At 38.3% G+C, this 19,924-nt stretch overlaps 1 protein-coding gene across 5 annotated transcripts in view; it reads right to left on the reverse strand.

Annotated features, from left to right (window-relative positions):
* Positions 1 to 374: 374 nt before the first annotated feature.
* Positions 375 to 19,924, reverse strand: part of APC (APC regulator of WNT signaling pathway) — an 89,784-nt gene continuing 70,234 nt past the window's right edge. For 4 of the 5 annotated variants that reach the window (XM_080637799.1, XM_080637797.1, XM_080637798.1 and 1 more), the window contains 6 exons: positions 19,268 to 19,363; positions 18,293 to 18,432; positions 16,967 to 17,044; positions 14,271 to 14,387; positions 13,382 to 13,596; positions 375 to 12,952 (listed from right to left, as the gene is read on the reverse strand). In XM_080637799.1, the coding sequence (XP_080493925.1) occupies positions 6,391 to 12,952; positions 13,382 to 13,596; positions 14,271 to 14,387; positions 16,967 to 17,044; positions 18,293 to 18,432; positions 19,268 to 19,363 (7,208 nt within the window). In that variant the 3' untranslated portion in view covers positions 375 to 6,390. The remainder of the gene's footprint in view (positions 12,953 to 13,381; positions 13,597 to 14,270; positions 14,388 to 16,966; positions 17,045 to 18,292; positions 18,433 to 19,267; positions 19,364 to 19,924) is intronic. The other variant, XM_080637800.1, reaches the window with a different exon arrangement.

Consider the following 19,924-nt stretch of genomic DNA (forward strand, 5'->3'; position numbering starts at 1 on the left):
AGAATTGCCTCAGTTGGCTGTGCTTACAAGTCATAATGAAGCAAGCCGTCTTGCGAACCTCTTGTAAGTAACAGATTTTGGAACTGACTGAGTTGGGACAGTTTGCAGTTTGCTCTAAAATGAAACATGGCAACAGGATGTTCTACTTGTGAACCACGTGTCTGAGCTTTGTACTTACCTGAAATATGATCACCACCAAAATGAAACCGCATGGATTTTTAGAGCATTTGTTCTGATATGCTGACTTGTTGCTGAAGTGTCTTTAACAGCAACTTCCTTTTTAAATGAAATTGTATTTCTAATACACAAACAATTAACTTCCAGTAATAGCCAAGAAAACAATTCCACTCTGACAAGGTGCAATCAGGAGAAAATTTTATATAACACTGCAAGTAATAATTTATGCATAGCAAGACTAAATTCAGAATAAGTATACTGTGAAACAAAATACATTAGAACAGTTGAAGAAATAATTAATTACAGAGTTAGGATATAAACAGTAATGCATCTCAGGCAGAAGTGAACAACAAAACTGAAGGAAAGATAACTGTGGGCTGAGTTTGTTCAAGAGAAACAACATTTACAGGTGGGAAAATTCATCTGATCTTAGAGAATGACAATTTAAGTACTTGCAAAGAACTAGCACAAGTTTTATTCATGTTAAATCCCACCAAAGAGTAGGACATTAGAGATACTCCTTGTATGTATGGCTTGAGGTCTGAACAGAAATGTATTTTACTGGGTAAACAAGCTCCCTCTACGTCTTCCTGATACCCACTTGAAATTCCACAGCCACTCAAGCAAAGGATGTTTTCACAACAGCAAAATTAGAATAATTTCCTGAAATCTGGAAGTGGTAGAAATCCGTAAAATACATAAGCCTGTAACTACGTGGAAATTTTTTAAGGAAGGTTAAGTTGCAAAACTGTGCTAGGGAGGCATTACCCAGTCTTAGTGTTAAGTAAAACCAGCACATCTGGTAAACTGTAAGTTGACAGCAGAAAACTGGGGTATATATACATACTCTATATTCATCTTGGCATCATAAGTTAACTGACACCTGCATTAATTACTGTTGTGAACTCTTCACCTTTTCTGCACCACACCAAATTCCCTTGCACTTCCAATATGTACCTAAACACAACACATAACCAGTTAACTTACTGTTCTGACTAAAAACTCAACCTTAACTACGTGACATTCTCTATAAACACATTTTACAGATATAGTGCTATTCTGCATATAGAAAACTATGAAGCAGGAATCACATTTCTATATGTGACTTGAAATGAAAAAGAAAGCGTGGGCATCTCTTCTGGTTAAATGTAAAAGTGCAAAGGAGATGGCTGTGGAACCAGAGAGTGAATGCATTTGTATGATTTGGTATAAAGGAAGTTCTCCAAGTTTTAAGCATATGAAAGAATTCATGCTTCATATTAATGGATGCTTCACTTCTGATTCACAGCTTCATCCAAATCACACATCTTATCAAGAACAAAGGTGTCAGGTTGATGTGACTTTGCAAGGCATTACAGCAGAGATACAAAGTTGTGTTTAGGCGGAAGTCTATATGTGACTGTTAGAGATGCTCTTGTGACTGTTCATACTACTTAATAAAAGCTAGGTAAGTCAGTCTGGGAGGCACCTAGTAACAAAAGAATAGTAGAGCTTGTAAGAGTCCACCTAAACATTTTCCAGATCATCCCTACAAGTAGCACTGTCTTCATTAACAGAGGTGTTCTCTCCTTCTTCAAGCCTCTTCCAGAAAAGTAGTTGCAGCAAGTCTTTTTACTGGAAGTTACTTACTGCATTGAGTTTAATATCACAAATTTAAAGATTGTCACCTAGAAGTTTACATATGGTAGAGAGATATGCTCTTTGGGTACAAACTGCAGACTGCACAAACTGCAGACTGTTGTAATACTTCTGAAGTTAGTTGTCAGAATTACCCAAACACAAAGAAGACAAATGCAAAGCACCAGGGGCCATTAGGTGAGCAATAGTTAAAGAGTAAAAAGACCTCAACTTTAATTTGCTTTTGCTGTCTCAAAAAAGGGTGAAGAACAGATTCTGAAATGTGGCATATTGGCTTAAAATGCCCTGTAATGGCTTGATCCAACCCACTGACCACCCATAAAGAAAATGATCCCAACCTCTACCAGCCCTAGGCTGTGTATTTTCTTTTCTGTTGGCTCAGGTGGCATTTGACCAACCCTGCATTGACCAAATTCAGCACACTAAATGCAGCACTGTTCTGTTAGGTAAGAGGTGAGCTAGTCCACTGACAGGTCAGATGAGAGACAGGATTTGCAGCCAGGAGGATGGGGGAAGAAAACTTCTTTCCATAGCGCATGCCATTTCTTCAATTCTAGATCTAGGTTCATGGATTTTTATCCTTAAGAAAAATGAGGAAGCTAATAACTGTTACCTTCTTGGTAACCTCAATTTCCGGGACAGACAGTTAGGAAGTACACCAAACCAACCATCCAAAAATTCATCAATCACAGGTTTTGCAGTTTTGTGGTCTATTGGTATACTCTCAAAATAAAACCTCATTACTTTATGGACAAGATAGGCAGCTTCTGCCATTTACTGGAAAGTACATCCCTGGGACAATATGGCTGAGTCTCCAAAATTGTCCCTTTTCTTTCTCTCCCTATTTACCTAAGACACAACAACTAACTTCCTAAAGCCATCACTCGTCTGTGCTGAAGAATACTGTTGTATTTATATTAACTAAAATTATTACTGATTAAGTAAATTATATTTACTGAAGCTTACAGCATAAACTATACTTGTATTCTGCAGCCAAGTCCTGCTTGAAACAATATTCCAATCTAATCAAGAAATCCTGGTAAGGCTTTCAATTTTTAAGCTGTCACTTCGGTAAGAGTTTTGAGAATTATTTTTAAGCTTCCAGGGAAAAACAGTCTTGCTAGGTAACTGTATATGAAAAACAGAAATAGATTAGATCCCCTTTAAAGTCTGCAATACTTAGTGAGCTTTCACAGAAATTGAGCAATAACCTTAACTGTGGCACACAGCAAGAAACTGAAATAATGTACATTTTAAAAAGTGAATTAATCACAATTTATGGGGAGGTCACATTTTGCTATTCACATCAAGAGGACAAAGCTTTAAGACTGAAATAAGCTTTATGAATGTATTTTCAGTATAATCTGATTTTTAAGTACAAGTTTGATAGGTTCTGGATATGGTAAGCTAATTCAGGGAGACAAGTAAAGATATGAGCACAAGTCACAAAAGTTCTACCAAAATCTGTAGAAAGAAAAGCAGTGCATCCCAGAACAGTAAAGTGAGTCTTGGATTCTTTGGCTCCTTGTTTTAATTTGTTCTGCATTAACATAATGTCCTCTTACCTTTATGAAGATGCCAGCCTCTGTGGCATCTTCATAAAAATAAAACCAAGGAACCCAGAGGAAATTTTTAGCAGCACAAATCAAATCAATCGTGAGTCTGGACAGCATTAACAAAATCCAAGCCCGAATATACTTATTACAGACAGTTTTCTTTTTTAAAATTTATTTTGTATTTCCGGGATCTGTTTTTATCGTTAAACTTAGAATATAACTTTATATCCCCATCATTAACATAAATCAAACATCATTATGTCCCATAAGATTCTAAAAGGCTCTTAGTGGGTACTAAGTATTTCAGATAAAGCATCACAGAAATGTAGATCTGGAAGGGATTTCAAAGGATCACCGAAGCCCATCTCTACAGTCCATCCCTATAAGATGTTTCATAAATCTCTTCTTAGAACTTCTATAATGGAAATTTAACAACTCCCATGGGAAGCATATTTTAGTGTATCACTACCCTTATAGTTGAGAAGTTTTTCTCATCTGTCTTTGCTACAAATACAGGTTACTTATGAGGATATTAAGAGAAACTCCCCAATTATAATGATCATGAAGTATCTCCAAGGCTATCTAGAGAAGCCACTACAATTTTCAAAGACATTCTGGTGTTTGATACACATACAATTATTGTTGTACCTCATATCTTCCTCTAATCCCCTCAGTTATAAAAATGAAATCAGAATTTCTTTACTGAGATTACCTTTAAATTCTTACATTGACAGGACTCAGATGTAAAGCTGGATTGTGTGGTATATCTTCATATTAGCAGTTAAAGGCAAAAAAAAAAAAATAAAATCAATCATTTATAAGAAAAGTGTTCTTACATTCTAAACTCTAGGATAGAGTTCTATGTTCTTTTCTAAAGAAAAAAAGTCCCGACTTTGAATACATCACGTAATCTGTCTCATTTTCATCTTTAAGAGGACACTAATATTAATAATGGAAGTTTTGTGAAGATGCCATATACAAAATACTTCAAATGATAACATGAGAAGTGCTGCTTATTAACGGATTTCATCACATGATGTAGAAACATGGCATGTCTCCAAGCAAATGTGACAGGAAGCAAAGCACAAGAGCATGTAAGGTACCACTTCTCATAAGGACATATTTTTGGTATTGGCTTTTATCTAAATTGACTTCTGGCTGCTAGTAGTATCTTAATTCAGCAGTGCATATCCTATGGTGAATTCAAGATAAAAGTTGATTCATTTCAATATCAGATGAACTACAGAAGCCACAGATCTGATACACTCTGAAACTCTGTTAAAGCTACCCTAAAGGTAAATTGCTCTATTTCAGCGCATTCTGAATCTTCAATATCAATTATTTAGAATGCTAACTTTAGAACAGTCCATTTGAGATACAACAAAACTGACAGTGTTTTGTGGTTTGTTCCATCATGCACAGAATGGTCCATGTTTTATTCTCTCATGTTTCTACTTTAAAATAATTCCCATCTGAATCCAGACTGTATTTGTATTTCTAAAGCAGAAATTTGTCTTTTTGGCATTGTCATAGCACAAACCATATTCCCATCAAAAAGGCTTGAGGAAGCAAATGTCCTGGTTTTCTACTATGGTAACAAATTTCTTGTTTCCATGGGATTCTAGCAGTATTTTCCCCTTCATAATTTTTAAAAAATAAATTATATTAAAAAAAAAGCACAAAAAGCTCAAAAAATTAATTCTATAGTCACTATTACACGTTCTACATGATATCCCCAAATTTTAAAAATCTTTCCTTTCACAAATATTGTTTTCATAGATACAGTATTGTTTCAGGCTTGCAGTCATGAAAACAACTATACCGCTTAGCTACTGGAAACACCCTGCCTTTAGCCTTGTTATGCACCTGAGATGTGTGAAACTGTCTCAATTACAAATATATTACAGAAGACTTAGGGCCTGATCCTGCAACTGTTATAAGATCCTACAACAGCCATTCGTCAGTGACAAGGAGAAGCAAATATCGGAGGTGCAAGATTCTGCTGGATCAGGCCGTAAGTGTAAGTGCATTATACAACACAGTATATGCTGAAATCTCAAAATACTGTGTATTTATGTAATGTATAAGTAACACACACAATTTACATACAGTAATAATTTATTCTGAAATGTTCATTTTAGTCTCTGTTGAGACATCACCCCCATGTCTCATTAATAAAAGAGCAGCCATCTCACCTCAAATACCAGAATATACAGCAAGTTACAGCATAGCAAAAAGTTTCTACCTACTTTAAGATAAAATCTAATTCAGGATCCAGGTAAAATAATTGTTCTCAAGGTTTTACAGTTACGCATTTTTCCTTTTTTTTTTTTTTTTTAAATTTTTCTTTTTCCAGAGCACAAAGAAAGTGTAAATAGTTACACCATAACTAGCTATGCACATTATGTGACCACAGAAATGTTAATCATTACTTCAGAAAATAAACCATCAGTTCCATTCATGCAGAAAAGCAGGCTGTGAGAGCTTGTTCAGCAGAAACCATATTATTGTGAATTTCACAGCCACATGATTAATTATTGGGTTAGATGGACTCACAAATACTAAAACTGAGTATACTTTTTTGCATAAATAATACCAATTCTTCCCTGATGTAGTTTAGCCGGTCTGCAATCTAAAAATGATTGACAAAGCAATGCAGCAGTATGACTGTATCAACTCTATTTGCGATGTTCCATGATTTCAATGGCAAGCAGTATTTAAAGGATTATGGGATGGGATGCTAATTAAATACATGTTAAACATACTGTACAAAGACACTTGTGTTAGCAAGTTTATTCCAAACTGTCAATTAGGTATTCCTCCAAAATATTACCAGTGAAGACAAAGTATACTATCAGATATGGCTTCCAGAACAAGGACTCTCTAACAAGAATCAAACCTATTTACAACAAATAAGAACAACAAAAAAAATCAATCCCCATTGTTTTAAAGTTTCATTTGAAACAAAACTTCTAAATAGCTGCTGTATATAATACATCAGTTTTAATTTTTGTTGCACTTAAACAGAAGTTACCAGGTAAGACCCAGAGTGACGTTTAGGACTCTGAGTTCCACTTGAGTCTGGATTTTCAGACTTGGAGTCACGTTTCTTTGTGCTGTTATTTACGGGTGTTGGTATCTGTGATGGCCGAGCGGAACTGTTGTCCACACTACTCTTCCTGCGGCTTGGATTGTAGTTGAAAGGAGTCACTCTTGCTGCAACAGCACTGATGGGAGAGCTATGTTTGCTTGAGCTACTGGAGCTGAATGGTGTACGCTCACTTACAGTACTTTCATTATTTTCTGGTGCAGGAACAGGATTATTCTGCAGAGGCTTTGTTTCAGTGCCTTTCTTATCAGGACTATCCATCTGAAAGAAAGAGTTCAGACGGTTTTCTAAACCAATGGTACGAACTGGAATAGCTCCATTCCCTGGGGTTTGTTTTTCTTGAATCTCTTTAGAATCTTTACCACTCACACCCCCTTTCTCCAAAACACTGTCAATAACAGGAGGAGTATTTCCAGTTGGGGACCTTCCAGATCGAGGATTGTTAATTGGGCAGTCCTCTATCCTTACCCACACATCCTCAGTCTTAGAGACAGCTGGTGCCATCTGATAGATAAGACTTTTGGATTCAGAGCCACTTGTGGCACCTGAGGAAGAATGCTGAGGATCATTCATTATCTGAGGAATTTCGCTTTCTTTTATTTTTCTCCAAGTACCTTTTGCTGGTGCTTGGCTTTCTTTACATTGCTTGTGTCCAGAAAGGAAACTTACATGTTGCTTTTCATCTTCACTTTTTGCCTTTTCACTGGATTCTGACGAAGCTGACAAAATTGAAGAGGAACTTCCTGTTCTTCGCCAAGTGCTGACACGAGGAAGTGATGAGGAATGCTTACTGTGCTCACGCTTCCACGTTCCTGACCTACTGATCAATAATCTAGAGGGACTCTCAGAATGAGAACGAGCTATATCATGACGTTTTGCTTGTCTCCCATCATATTCTGTAGAAGGGCTCATATTAGGGGGTAATTTTCGCCAACCACTAGCCTGGGCAGTTGCATGAGTTGATGAACACATATCAGGAAGAGATGGACTTAAAACTGGGGTCTGTATTTGGGACTTTGTGGGAGAATCTGGCCTGGAAGGAGACAGAGATTCAAATGAAGCTGACTCTTCTAATTTCCGCCTCAGAGTCGGGCTTGGAGCTTCTTTAATAAAAGTTGACTGACGAACAAGAACAGGTCTCTCGGATCTGTCAGATTCACTTCCACTCGATTTTGTAGATGACATTCTGGATAAGTCAGTCTTTTTGTTTGGTCCTCCACTGTTGAGAGCTTGGTTTAACCCCTTTGAAGTGGACTCACTTCGTGGAATGTTACTGGTACTCTTAGGTAAGGCAGTTTGCTTTGTCAGGTTTTGCTGGCTCATCTGCCTGCCTGGTGATGTGTATGACAATCTACTTGAACTTGAAGATTTAGTGGAAGCTGTGCTAGGAGATGATGTCCTTGTCAACTGTGACAGTTTGTTGGGAGGACTTATACCATTTCTTCCTGGGGAAATAGAGTTTCGGCCCGGAGACTGCAGAGGCCTACTTAATGGCTGCTGTTGAGGTCTAGAAGGAGTGGAATCTCTAGATCCTGATCTAGAAGGTCCTTTACTTGACCCACCCTGGTTCAACCCTGATGGCTGCCTAGTTACAGGAGCTGGCTCAGGTTTCACTGATGACTTGACTCCTCTTGGAGAACTAGTCAAACCTTGGCCTTCACTGGGACTCTTGGAGTTTGTGTTTTTGAGTGGGGGACCTTTTCTGGAAACAGGACTAGTACTTGAAGAACTATTTCGAACTCCTGGAATATGAATCATTGTCCTACCACGTGAAATTGAAGGCACACTTGTCTGCTGTGGTTGCTTCAACTGGCTGGAAACTTCTGAACTGGAGTGAGCTTTTCCTGTAATTATACTTTTATACACTTTCTTCCCTCCTTTGATTCCCCTGCTTTCGGTTTCTGCTTTTTTAGACTCCAGTGTACTCTTCTCTCCTGGCTTAAGAATTCTTGGACCTTTATTACTAGTGAAAGGTTTTTCTTCTTGGTCTGGGGTGAGATGAAATGGTGACCCTAGAGAAATACCAGATTTTAATGAAAGGATAGAATCAGAGTCTGATGAAGCTTGTCTAGACAGCGATGCAGCAGCTGCCGCTTGATGCAAGCTACTAACTATAGAATTTGCACCTTCTTGTATGGCTTTCCAATCAAAGTTCTCTGAATCAGGTGAGAAACCATGTTCTGAATCCAGCCTCTGTATCTCTCTCAAATCCAGTGTTAAATCTTCTGCCAGTATACTACCTGTATTTCTGGAATTATTTTTTTCACTTTCAATCTTAATTCTTGAGGGTTTTTTCTTTTTAGGCATAGCAGAACTTATGCATTCCTGCAAAAGGTCATCTTCTGAGTCAATACTAAGAGAACTCAGAGAGCTGTTTCTAGAGAAACATACAGGAGTATCTTCCACATGAAATGATTTAGGTGCATAACCAGAAGTCGGTGGTCTATTTGATTCCATCTGTGAATCAGGAGCCTCAGTAGATTTTACAGGTTCCCCTTCTTTGTTATTGTTTTCTTGATCAATATCACTGAGGGAACTAAGAGATGAATTGCGAGAAAAACAAACAGGCGTGTTTTCAATTGCAAAATCCTGCATTTTCTCATCTGTAGCTGCTCCTCTGTCTGGAATCTCTTTAGCTGACTGACAGAAAGTTTTGGCTTGGGTTCTGCCTGTTGCGTTTTTCTGACAAATATGTGTTCTGTTACTTGGCTGCTGATTTGAAGACTGTTCTGGATTAGTGCAGTCTTTAGTTTCTGTTTCCTTTGTTTCTTTTCCTTTTCTTAATTCTGCCTTCTCCCTTGAAAGGTCAACATCATCATCATCAAAATCTAAAGAACTCAGAGAATCATTCCGTGAAAAACAGTAAGGAGTTCCCTCAATAGGTGTGTAATGATGAGGGGAATCAAATGAAAAGCTTCCTCTCACACGCTCTTCGTTATTTGGCAATTTGTCATTCACATCTCTTGCATTATTTTTAAGATTCTGTTTCTTCGTGTCTCTGTTCTCTGGATAGCCTCTTTCATTATTAATATTGCTTTTAGGCTCTGTGGTTTTTCTTATACGTGCTCTGTATTCATCATTTTGGGGTACAGGCTTCACTGGTGATGTTGGCTTCTTTTTCTCACCTTCTGGTTGGCTTTTATTACTTAGAGATGAAGATGCCTGTTGAATTTGATCCATTATCTTCTTCACTCTGAAAGGTTTGTGACTTTTTCCTTTTGGCATAGCTGAGTTAATGCACTCAGCCAGAATATCACCCTCTTCTGTTTTGTCATCATCCAGGCCTGGGGGAGTCATGACTGAATTTTTTGCTGTCTGACAATCATCAGTACTTCTACCTTCTGTAGGAATGGTGTCTCGCTTCTCAAATTCCCCAGACTCCACTCCTGCACCCACATTGTCTGCATTGGCCAACTCACTTGGGGGTGATTCTATTGTGAGATCACTCAGAGATGTAGCTGTTGAAAAGTTTATTGGTGTGCCCTCAACACAATATACTCGCGGCATATCATCTCCCGGTGTGAAACTCACGTGCTTTTGGGATTGCAGTCTGCTTTGTGAAGGCAAAAGTTTGTAAACTGGCAACTGGCTGGGCTTTCTGGCTACAGGAGGAGGTATTTTTGGAGCAGACACTTGAGAAGGCTTTTTGGCTTTACGTGAAGACTTTGTAGGCATTGCAGAAATAATACATGCTTCCAGTATTTCAATATCATCATCAGAATCATCCAGAATGTCTTTTTCTGCCTCAACAGGCTTCTCTGATTTCTCCTCTTGACTATCCTTTGTATCATCTGACTGTTCAGGTTCTGCTTCATTTCCATGCTCATTTTCATGAACTGCAGGCATTATTCTTAGCTCTGCATCTTTCTGTATAAACGGCTCATCAAGACTCAGAGCACTCAGGCTAGAAGAGCAAGAAAAGCCTTCTGGTGTGCTTTCTGTAGCAAAATGTAGTAGTGTATCAGCATCTGGCAGTACCTGAACTCTTTGAACAGCTGCATTTACAGCTGCCTGTCTAGGACCTGGCTCTCTCTTTTCTGCACTAGGTATTTTGCCTTTAGCTACATCTCTTTTCCCTTGAACTCCTTGAGCAGGGGGTGGCGTTTTACTTCTGCTTGGAGGCATTGTTTGTCCAGGGCTGTCTGGAAGGTCACTGGGACTTATAATACCACTTACTATTCCACTGCAAGGCTCACTTTGAACCGAACTAGCAATTGAACGGCTTTCAAAGCTATCAAGGGAACTTACAGAAGTACATCTGCTGAACATGAGTGGTGTTTCCTGCACATAATGTTCTGGTGGGCTTTTAGGAGTCTGTGCACCACTCTTTGAGGGAGATTTGGCACCTGAAGAAAATTCAACAACTTTATGTCTAGCGGAGTCAGAAGGAGACAAACTGGAAGTCTGAAGTCTACTAGATTTTGGTCTGATGTTTTGGGACGTTGATGTGCTTTCATTTATTGCACCTCCTGTAGATAAAGCCCCACTGTTTTCCTTCAGCTCTGATATCTGTAATGCGTTACTAGCTTCTGTCACATGTGTGGATTGATCACGTCCTATTTCATCTTCAGCTGATGACAAAGATGACAAAGAGCTACACCTTGAAAAACATATTGGGGTATCTTCCACGCAGTAGGTTTGTATAGTTTCCTGATTAATAGAGGGAGTTTTACAGGAGGCAGTCTTTTGTGCGTGACCACCTCTGCTCTGTGCAGAATTTGGGTGAAGCTGGTTCTGTCTCTTTGAGCCAGCTGAGGGGGCTGATGTGCTCCCACTGCTTGAGGAAATATGGTCAGTTTTACTGTGCTGCACTGAAGAAGTCTTTGGAAAAGTAAAAGATGGCTTCTGAGAAGGAGGAACTTCTGTTGAGTATTTTAAACTATAATCAATAGGCTGATCGACATGATGTTCCTCCTCATTGTACTGTATGCTGTAATCAGCTGGTCTGTCTTCCTCTTCATGTTGCTCCTCCTCAGAATAACGTTCACTGTAATTGGTTGGTTTATCATCATCATAATCATCCACCTGACACAAAGACTGGTTTACTTTCTGACTTATTCCAAGAGTTGAGCCTACTCTGTTCTGATCTGAACCACTGGATCCTCTTGACCTAAAGGAAGAAACGCACTCCTGCTGCCCAAAAGGTGACTGGTATTTCATGTGTTTATCATCTCCAGTTTCAGTGTACACAGGGTAGGCTGCATTTTGGCTCCTTGACTGCCTTTGTTCATTTTGCTTCATTTCATCATCTACTATATGCTTAGGCCTTGTCCATCTTTCATTCTGAGAGGGACTCTGCCTTCCAGAATTCAACTGTTCATCTGAGTATTTAAGACTGTAATTAATAGGAGTGTCTAGCTCTCCATCATTGTCATCCATATGATTTGCACTATGAATCTTATGTGCCAGGTCAGCTGGATATTTACCATAACTACAAAATTTACTTTCATCATCTTCAGAGTAAGATTCAACAGAAGGTTTCATTTGGCCTCTTTTACCATAGCCATCACTACTGCTGACACTATTTAAACTATCATTTGAAGCTCTCTTGTATTCCATTTTTGTATAAGGCACAGGACATGTCCTGTTTGAATTCTCAGATTTAGGGAAGTATGTATTTGAGTGAGTATGGGCAGTGGTTGATCTCCTTGGGGCATTTCTATCTTCTGTCAAACAGTGCATTTCAGAAGTGGAAACAGAACTTTTGTCTTCTTGTGGAATATGCACACTTGTTGTTACTTCTTCCATAACTTTGGTGATCTGAGATGCAGCAATAGAAATCTGCATTCCCATTCTCTTAGAGGAATTCCCAGCATTCTCTGGAGCTGGATGATAGGTATTTAAGCCTACTGCTCGTTCCCTGTCAAGACTTCTGTCTTTCTCAGATCGAGAATTTTCTATGTTTCCTCTACTGGAAGAGGAGGAGCCAGGCAATACCGTAGTATTTAAATATGGTGAAAGTACAGACACATTACCAGCATTAAAACTCTCTGATCTGCATACACCATCATCATGCCGACTTGAGTCCAAGACATACTCACTGTATATATTTTGCTTATGTCTCTGCTTATTACGGTGAGATGCTTTTGGGCTTAAATTATCTATGTTGTCAAAAGTCTCTGATAAATGCTGAGCATCTAATTCTGCTTCCAGTGCCTTTTGTTTTCTGACATGAAGAGACGGTAAGCTTGATCCCGGAGACATAATGTTGGCATCCTTATATTTTGCTGGCCTGTTTGCCATGAGATTTCTTAATGCTGCAGCACTACCCATGGCTATCATTTTGTGCTTGGAGTGAATGAGATTTTTCAGCATGCTTACAGCTCCCATGTCCCACAGTGCCTCCTGATCTTTTGCATTCCTTGCAGAAAGATTCCACAAGGTCCCACATGCATTACTGACTATCGTCAAACTGTGTGACTTCAAATGTTGTAACAATGTTTGTAAGCAGCTGTTCTCTCGCAGGATTTGCCTGTTGTTGATTGGAAACAAACATCAGTAAGTGGCATTTCAAAAGGGTAAGAGATAAAGCAAAACAAAAACCTATTACACTAGAGGCAAGTTTTGCCCTTAGAAAGTATAATCATGAATTCTCCAGTGCAAACTTATATTTCCTCTAGCTTTCATCTGAATGCTAATCAAATTCTATTATAAATATGAATAGTTAGCTTTTAGTACAGTTCCTCATCAACAAGCAGCAGGTATTAATATGTCTGCATATTCTTGTTATGCAAATGAAATAAATACTTGCCTTATCAAATGCATTTAAAATTATCCGTACCTAATTACTACACTTAATACATGCATTCATAACAAGACTCAAGTCTTAGAAACTGTCTATTAAATATGCATGTGGAACTGCTAAGCTTTTCAGAAAAAATAAAAAAAAAAGCATACCCACCTGTGGTCCTCATTAGTAGCAATTAAGCTAGAAACATTTCTTAATATTCCTCCTCCACTTTCTATGATAGCTAAAGTGTTTGTTTGGCTCCGGTATGTCAGTGTGCTAACTAGAAATGCAAGAGCACCATCAACAGCACATATATCAGCTTTGTTCCCAGTACAGTGTGCTGACAAATTCCATAAGGCACTCAGAACACTTTTTAGGGTGGATTCCTAGGAAAGTAACAAAATGGCAGAATTAGAGAAGTTTTCAGCTATTGATCACAAGCTCTCAGAAGTACGTAAGTTAGCTTCACGGTGTTATGTCTGTTCCAATTTCTGTGTTTTGGGCTGATAATCTATGTGTGCAGACAGCAGTGAACACATAAATACTTTTGTTTGCTTCTCTCCTTCCTTCAGCTATGGATTTGGTATTTCTTGCTTGAGAGTTTTCAGAAATCTGTGACACAATACTTGTTAGCTGCCATAATGGTAAAAATGGCTTGAAGACTAGCTGGCAGGAGACTCTGGAATTGAATATAATCCTGTCTGGACACCAAAGGTATATCTAGAAGATTACAGAAGTGGTAGATATCTATTCAGTAACTCAAAAGAGCTTTTATTAAATTGCAAAATTATAAAAGTCTATCTGAACAGCAGAGCTCATGTAACTGAAGCGCAAAAGCTGTCAACCCTCATGAAAGAACTACTAGTAGTTTTGAGATGTCATTGCTACATGGTGGTTTGCTGCTACATTAAGTCAAAGCAACTCTCTTTTTTTGAAGCAAATTACCTAAACCACCACATATATGTGACTAACTGCTTTTATAAAAACGGAGCATATTTGCAGTTTCTGTAAAACAAATGCCATCTCTCAAAAATTTATCTCAATCATTTATACAGGATACCTTCTTAACTTCTAAAGCGCATTCCATCAATGCTTTCACACTTCCAACTTCTCTTAGAGTCTTCTTGCTGTTTACATCTGCTCGCCATGACAAGTTCCTTAGCACACTTGCAATGACCTGCAGAACATGAAAGAAAAATAATGTATTTCAGTATAGCTACTTTTTAACAGGTTATCAGACTTCCCTCATAGATTTCTGGAACATTATGGATTAATGAACATTACCCATGTCCAGCTACTGAACTAGAATTTGCTAAAATCTGCTTTTTGTTGTCTGCTAGACTGTTATAACATTTCAGTATCAAGTTAAATCAAAGGCACTGGCTATTGTGTGTGGGTACCTAAAAGAAAAATTTTGGATCAGGCTCTCTGCTGTCCACACTGGTTGAAAAACTGGTCCAAAACCTCAGATTTCTGATCTACTCTGATAATTTAGTAGCACCTTTTTCTCAGCTTTTCTGTTTGTAAAATAGAACAATAACACTTGCCTGTCTCTCAGATGGTATGGTTACTTTGACTGATGCTTACAAAACTTTTTAAAGTCCTTTAAAAATACACTGTGTCTTATACAATTAGAACAGTTACCTATAGAAGAGGAACAACAATTCAGACAATATCCTTGTCCCTGGCAGCAGCCAGACTGAGACAGACTGTCACTGTAGTGACAGTCATTACATATTAAACTCCATCTATTTATGGGCTACAGTAAGCGTTTGCCTGCATTGTGAAATATATCTGGTAGAAAACTTAAACCTGTGGATATTCTTCTTGTCACACAACTGCGTAAGCTTGTTGGGTTATGTGATGAATGCTCCCCTGCTCACACCCCAAGGGAGCACAGGGAACCAGAAACAGATGGAGGAGCCCAGTACAACCCTGCCCCAGCCACTCCCAGGCCCACCGCAGGAACCATCAGCCCATCAGAAGCACATCTCCACGTTCCCAGAGGAGCAGGGGAGGCCAAAGGCAGGTGGAATACAAACCAAGGACTCAGAGGAGGCAGCTCCCTGACCAGGATCTTTCCAGGGCTCTCCCTGCAAACCTGCAGCCCACTGGCCCAAGCCAGACACCCATCATGAAAAAGCCCATGGGAGCAGATCCCTGCACCTTTTGGACTGAGGCAGGTCACTCCAGAAGTCCTGGCCTAGGGGTGTGGGACACTTTAGGGGATCCAAGAGAAGAGCATTCTGGGACTGCAGAAGACTTGTTATGGGATGGGAGGACCTAACAATTCCAAAGGCACCAGAAAGGATGGATCTAGGTGAGGTACAAGCATGGAAAAACACAACGATAGGAGGAGGGAAAGGCAGAGTTGCATCTGAACAGTTGGCTGGCTGACAAGCACAATATGACCATGTTCTTATTAATTATTAAATCATTTATAACCCGAGTAATGGTCTTCCTGATCTGTGTGCATGTGTGTATGGAGGCATACATGCCAGTGGCTGGAGACACACCACAAGTCACAGGGACCACGTGTCCATTACTTTATTTTCAAGAACACTAAATGTATTTGATATCTGCCTTAATACCAAATTGGCGTTTACCCAGTAACCCCTGTTGTAATTCTAATTGTTTCCTCAATCATAACTAGCTAGCTTCTCCTCTAGTGAAGAAATATCTAGCTTTAAGAGAGAAAGTAATTTTTATTTAAAATTGTTCTTTTACCTGATGATTCACTCAAGCTGCATGAAACCCAGGGTTTCTCTTTCCAAAAGCTGTTCCAGTTTGTTTACAGTACATATTTAATTACAATGGGCTACAATTTAACATTTAACAACTTTAAACAAGTTCCATACCAATGAAGAATGTTCTGTGCTGTCAACTCTCAGGATCACCCTAAGCACTTCCTAAAGACTTTATTTTCAAGCTGTTTTCTTCACACAGCAGGAAACACTGAAAAAGATACTCGGGTATCACACCAAACACTGCTCATACTTAGAAAGCTTATCTGGAAGCTTGCAGGTGTCAAGAGTAGTTACGTATGGCTTGGCAAGTCAAATGCAGGTTCTCTTTTGACATACAACATCCTCTATTATTATTGCCATGTTATTTACTAGCTGCAACTGTAGGAAGAGCCACAATACTGTAGGAACCCTCTGGGTAGTCCCAGTCCATCAGCACCATCACTGATAAACTAAATTAGGCAATCTAAGAATCCTCAAAATTATCTTTAAAACTGGGACTTTCACTAACAGACCAGGGTCATAAATGTGAGTGTTATAGCCCACATGTTATATGTGCTTTGGTTAAAAAAAACCAAAACAAAACAAAAAACCAAACCCAAAAAAACAGTATGACCCACAGATAAGTATTTTTTACAAGAAAGTTGAACTTCATAGATTTGTGGAATGAGTACAAGTACAACCTTTTCATCAAAGGCAGACAAGATAACATAAGAACAACAATTACAAATAAAACCCCCCAAACAGGATGAATGATGCATGTTTCAAAGAGAGAGCCTAATTTAAGAAAACGGAAAAGGCTAGCCGTGGAGAGCACACTAGAAATTTCATTAAAATGACAGAATTCAAGTATGAAAATAACTGGTGTTAAGGCCAAATGAGTAGAAGGAAGGTAAATATTAGGGAAAGAAAGCAGAAGTACAGCATTTTAACACAATACAATGAAATTCATGGGAAGCACAGTGATGGAAATGTCCAAGCTAAAGAAATATTTCAACTCGAAAGATTTTACCTGCTGTAAGTCTTCACTTTCAGATTTCAGTTGGGCTACAAGAGCTCTCATGCAGCCCTTCATGGAACATAATGTAGCCTGTTAGAAGAAAAAATAAATAGTATTAAATGACAGGTTAAGTGACTTGCTTCTGCACAATGTTTTGATATTTCAAGCTAGTTGTATCTGAAGCGCAAGAAAAGCTTAGTAAAGTATGCTGCCAACAATAAATATTTGGTTTACAACTGCTAAAAAGTTAAGTGTAACTCTCAGTTTTGTATTCTGGATGTTATTTAAGTGGTAAAATTGTGCTAAATTTTGTATTTTTTACAACATGTGTAGGACTTAATCTGGAACTTTACTACCTTAGAGGCCTTTTTTAAAAATAAAAAAAATAGCTACTGAAAAACTGTATAGCTTACACTGGAAATTGTGACAAAGCACAATTAAAAATTATTCAAAACCACAATGTGTGTTAGTGCTGTACTACTCTTCAGCTGGACAGCAGGTACATTTACATCTCTGAGGAGTTCAGTTTATGCTAGAAACCAAAGAACTGCTGCCCTGTAGTGGTTACTGAATGCATGTTGTAAAAAGCCAGTATTTTGTGAAACAATTCATTTGCACCAAGGATTTATGCTTTATTCTTGTCTAAAACTTCGACCAAAAAATCAAGAAGACTGTTATTTCCACCGGCTCCTGAAATGTCTTCCTCTAGAGCAGAAAGACAAAAGTCTTCTCAGTACAAAGTTATTTCAAGATCCATAGCTTGGCAAAGTCTGGGGCAAGAAATTATTGAAACTTTTTGCCTTTTGAAAGCAAGGTCCTTGAGAGATATTAGGTAACCTATTTGCCCTTATAATAATTCGGAGTAATGCCCGTTATGAATCAGATATGCTCTAAATGTTTGAAAGCAAGCTTCAGCCTGAAGAGGTTTGCAAAATTTCATGAGGCAGTAATAGTATTGTTAAATGACAACTCTACAGAATTTGACTCAATAAGCAGTTTTAGTTCACCATTCTCAGAAAAATCAGTTACTATGTGTAATCACTGGTCCATAATCATTCTGCAATATATTAATCCAATAGATAAAATCCTTATTTTCAGTGACAAATTAAAAGTGGTTTCATTTAATTTGAGAGTTCATACTATACTTGCATGGTGTAACATTCAGTTTGCAGTGCTCCCTGTCAAGGAACAGGATGGAATGACACAGGTATCTCAAACTTCTGTCTTGAGCTCAAACTCAACATCCTATCATCAAAATTTCCATCACCTGTCTTGAGAACTACAATTCAAACATAGCTATGAAATGAAATTACTGTGTGTTTAAAATTCTACTCTTACCTTGTTTGCCACATCTCCAAAAGTTAAGTTTGTCAGAGCCATCCCAGCATACCTCCTTAAGGTAACACTATAGTGATCACTTGTAAGTCCATACATTTCACAATCCACTTGCAGCAGTTCAGCAATGGCCTGCAAACCTCCTTTAAAAGCAAACAAGTAAGAAAATAAATAATATCTGTACTTTAATATCACAAGTACAGTATATACATACCAAGGAGCAAACTGCATTCGTACTTACAGAACAAATCTCAACAATCTGAAAACCACAAGACTCAGAAAGGTAAATAAATTCTTAAATACTGACTCCAGATCTTGAATCCTGTGCTTAGCAGCAGATGAACGGTATGACAGCATGATATTGAGATTTCAGGGGAAAATGGGAACAGGTGGAATTATGAGGAGTTAAGAAGCACACTCATCTTTTAATTCTAACCAACCAAAATCATGTTTGACGGATGAAGTTGCACCAGTTACAGAGAAGACTGTTAAGTAAATTACTGATTTAATCATTATCGCTGAATGTTATTTTCTGAGAAAAATACATAGAATATTTTCATTGATAATGAAAAGTGGAAAATTAAGGAAAATTACACGTAAAGAAGAATTTACTGAGCATGGACTAAAAAATTCAGGCTGCTAAACAGGAACCAACTCAGGACAAAAAAAACCTCACACCAAAACGACAACAAAAAAACTCCCCCCCCCCCCCCCCCCCCCGGAAAACAGTCTCCATTTTAAGTCCAATACCTCTTAAAATTGCAAATATTTCCATAATACTACTACTCTTCTAAAAGTCATCCACTGGGAAATGGTCTAGTTAATTAAACAACATTCATCGCTTTGAGGGCAACAACCGATTCAAATAAACTGATGACCTATTTAAACTAGTCATAAATATCCACTAATATACACAAGGAGTGCCACCGTTTCCAGCAGTCTCTTCAAAAGAAGTCAGAGGAATACATTTGGTCTTACCAAGCTCATTCATTGCATGCCTGTGTTCCTCATCAAATGAAAGCTTCATCAAAACACACACTGCAGGACAGATCTGATGATCGACTGGAGCAGGCACTGATCCAGAAACAGGCAAAAAATTAGTATTCTTAGGTGATTTTGCCTACATCACAAGTTTACCAAAGTGAATCCAATGTTAAAATAAATCAACTGCAGTTTTGTTCAGAGTTCATATCTTCCCAGTAATCCATGAACAGACAATTAATTAAGAAGCTACTAACAAATGTGAACCAGAAATACATTTGATGCTGAAACAGAAATTAGGGAGAATCCTGAGTGCATGTATTAAGTGAGAAACATGACTCCCAATACAAAAAAAAAAAATATCCTACTTTTAAAAATTAATAATCTTAGTGAAACAGGTCAGTAAATCCAAGTATTCTGGTGGCATTAAGTAATATGCCACCCAATGTGAAGCTGCTTCCTGTGTCCTCAGGAATGGTTAATTAACCCCTGTTTCATAACCAAGCAGCTTTTACGTTCCTATTTTTTGTGATCTACATTCTGGCTAATGCACAAGCGGTATTGGAATACCTTGTTCTGAGCCACACTCCTGCCAAACGATTCTCATGATAAGCTCCATGCTGATGGTGCAGACCACTGACTTCAGCAGTACAG

Source organism: Psittacula echo (assembly GCF_963264785.1).
Source record: "Psittacula echo genome assembly, chromosome: Z".
Lineage (NCBI taxonomy): Eukaryota > Metazoa > Chordata > Aves > Psittaciformes > Psittacidae > Psittacula > Psittacula echo.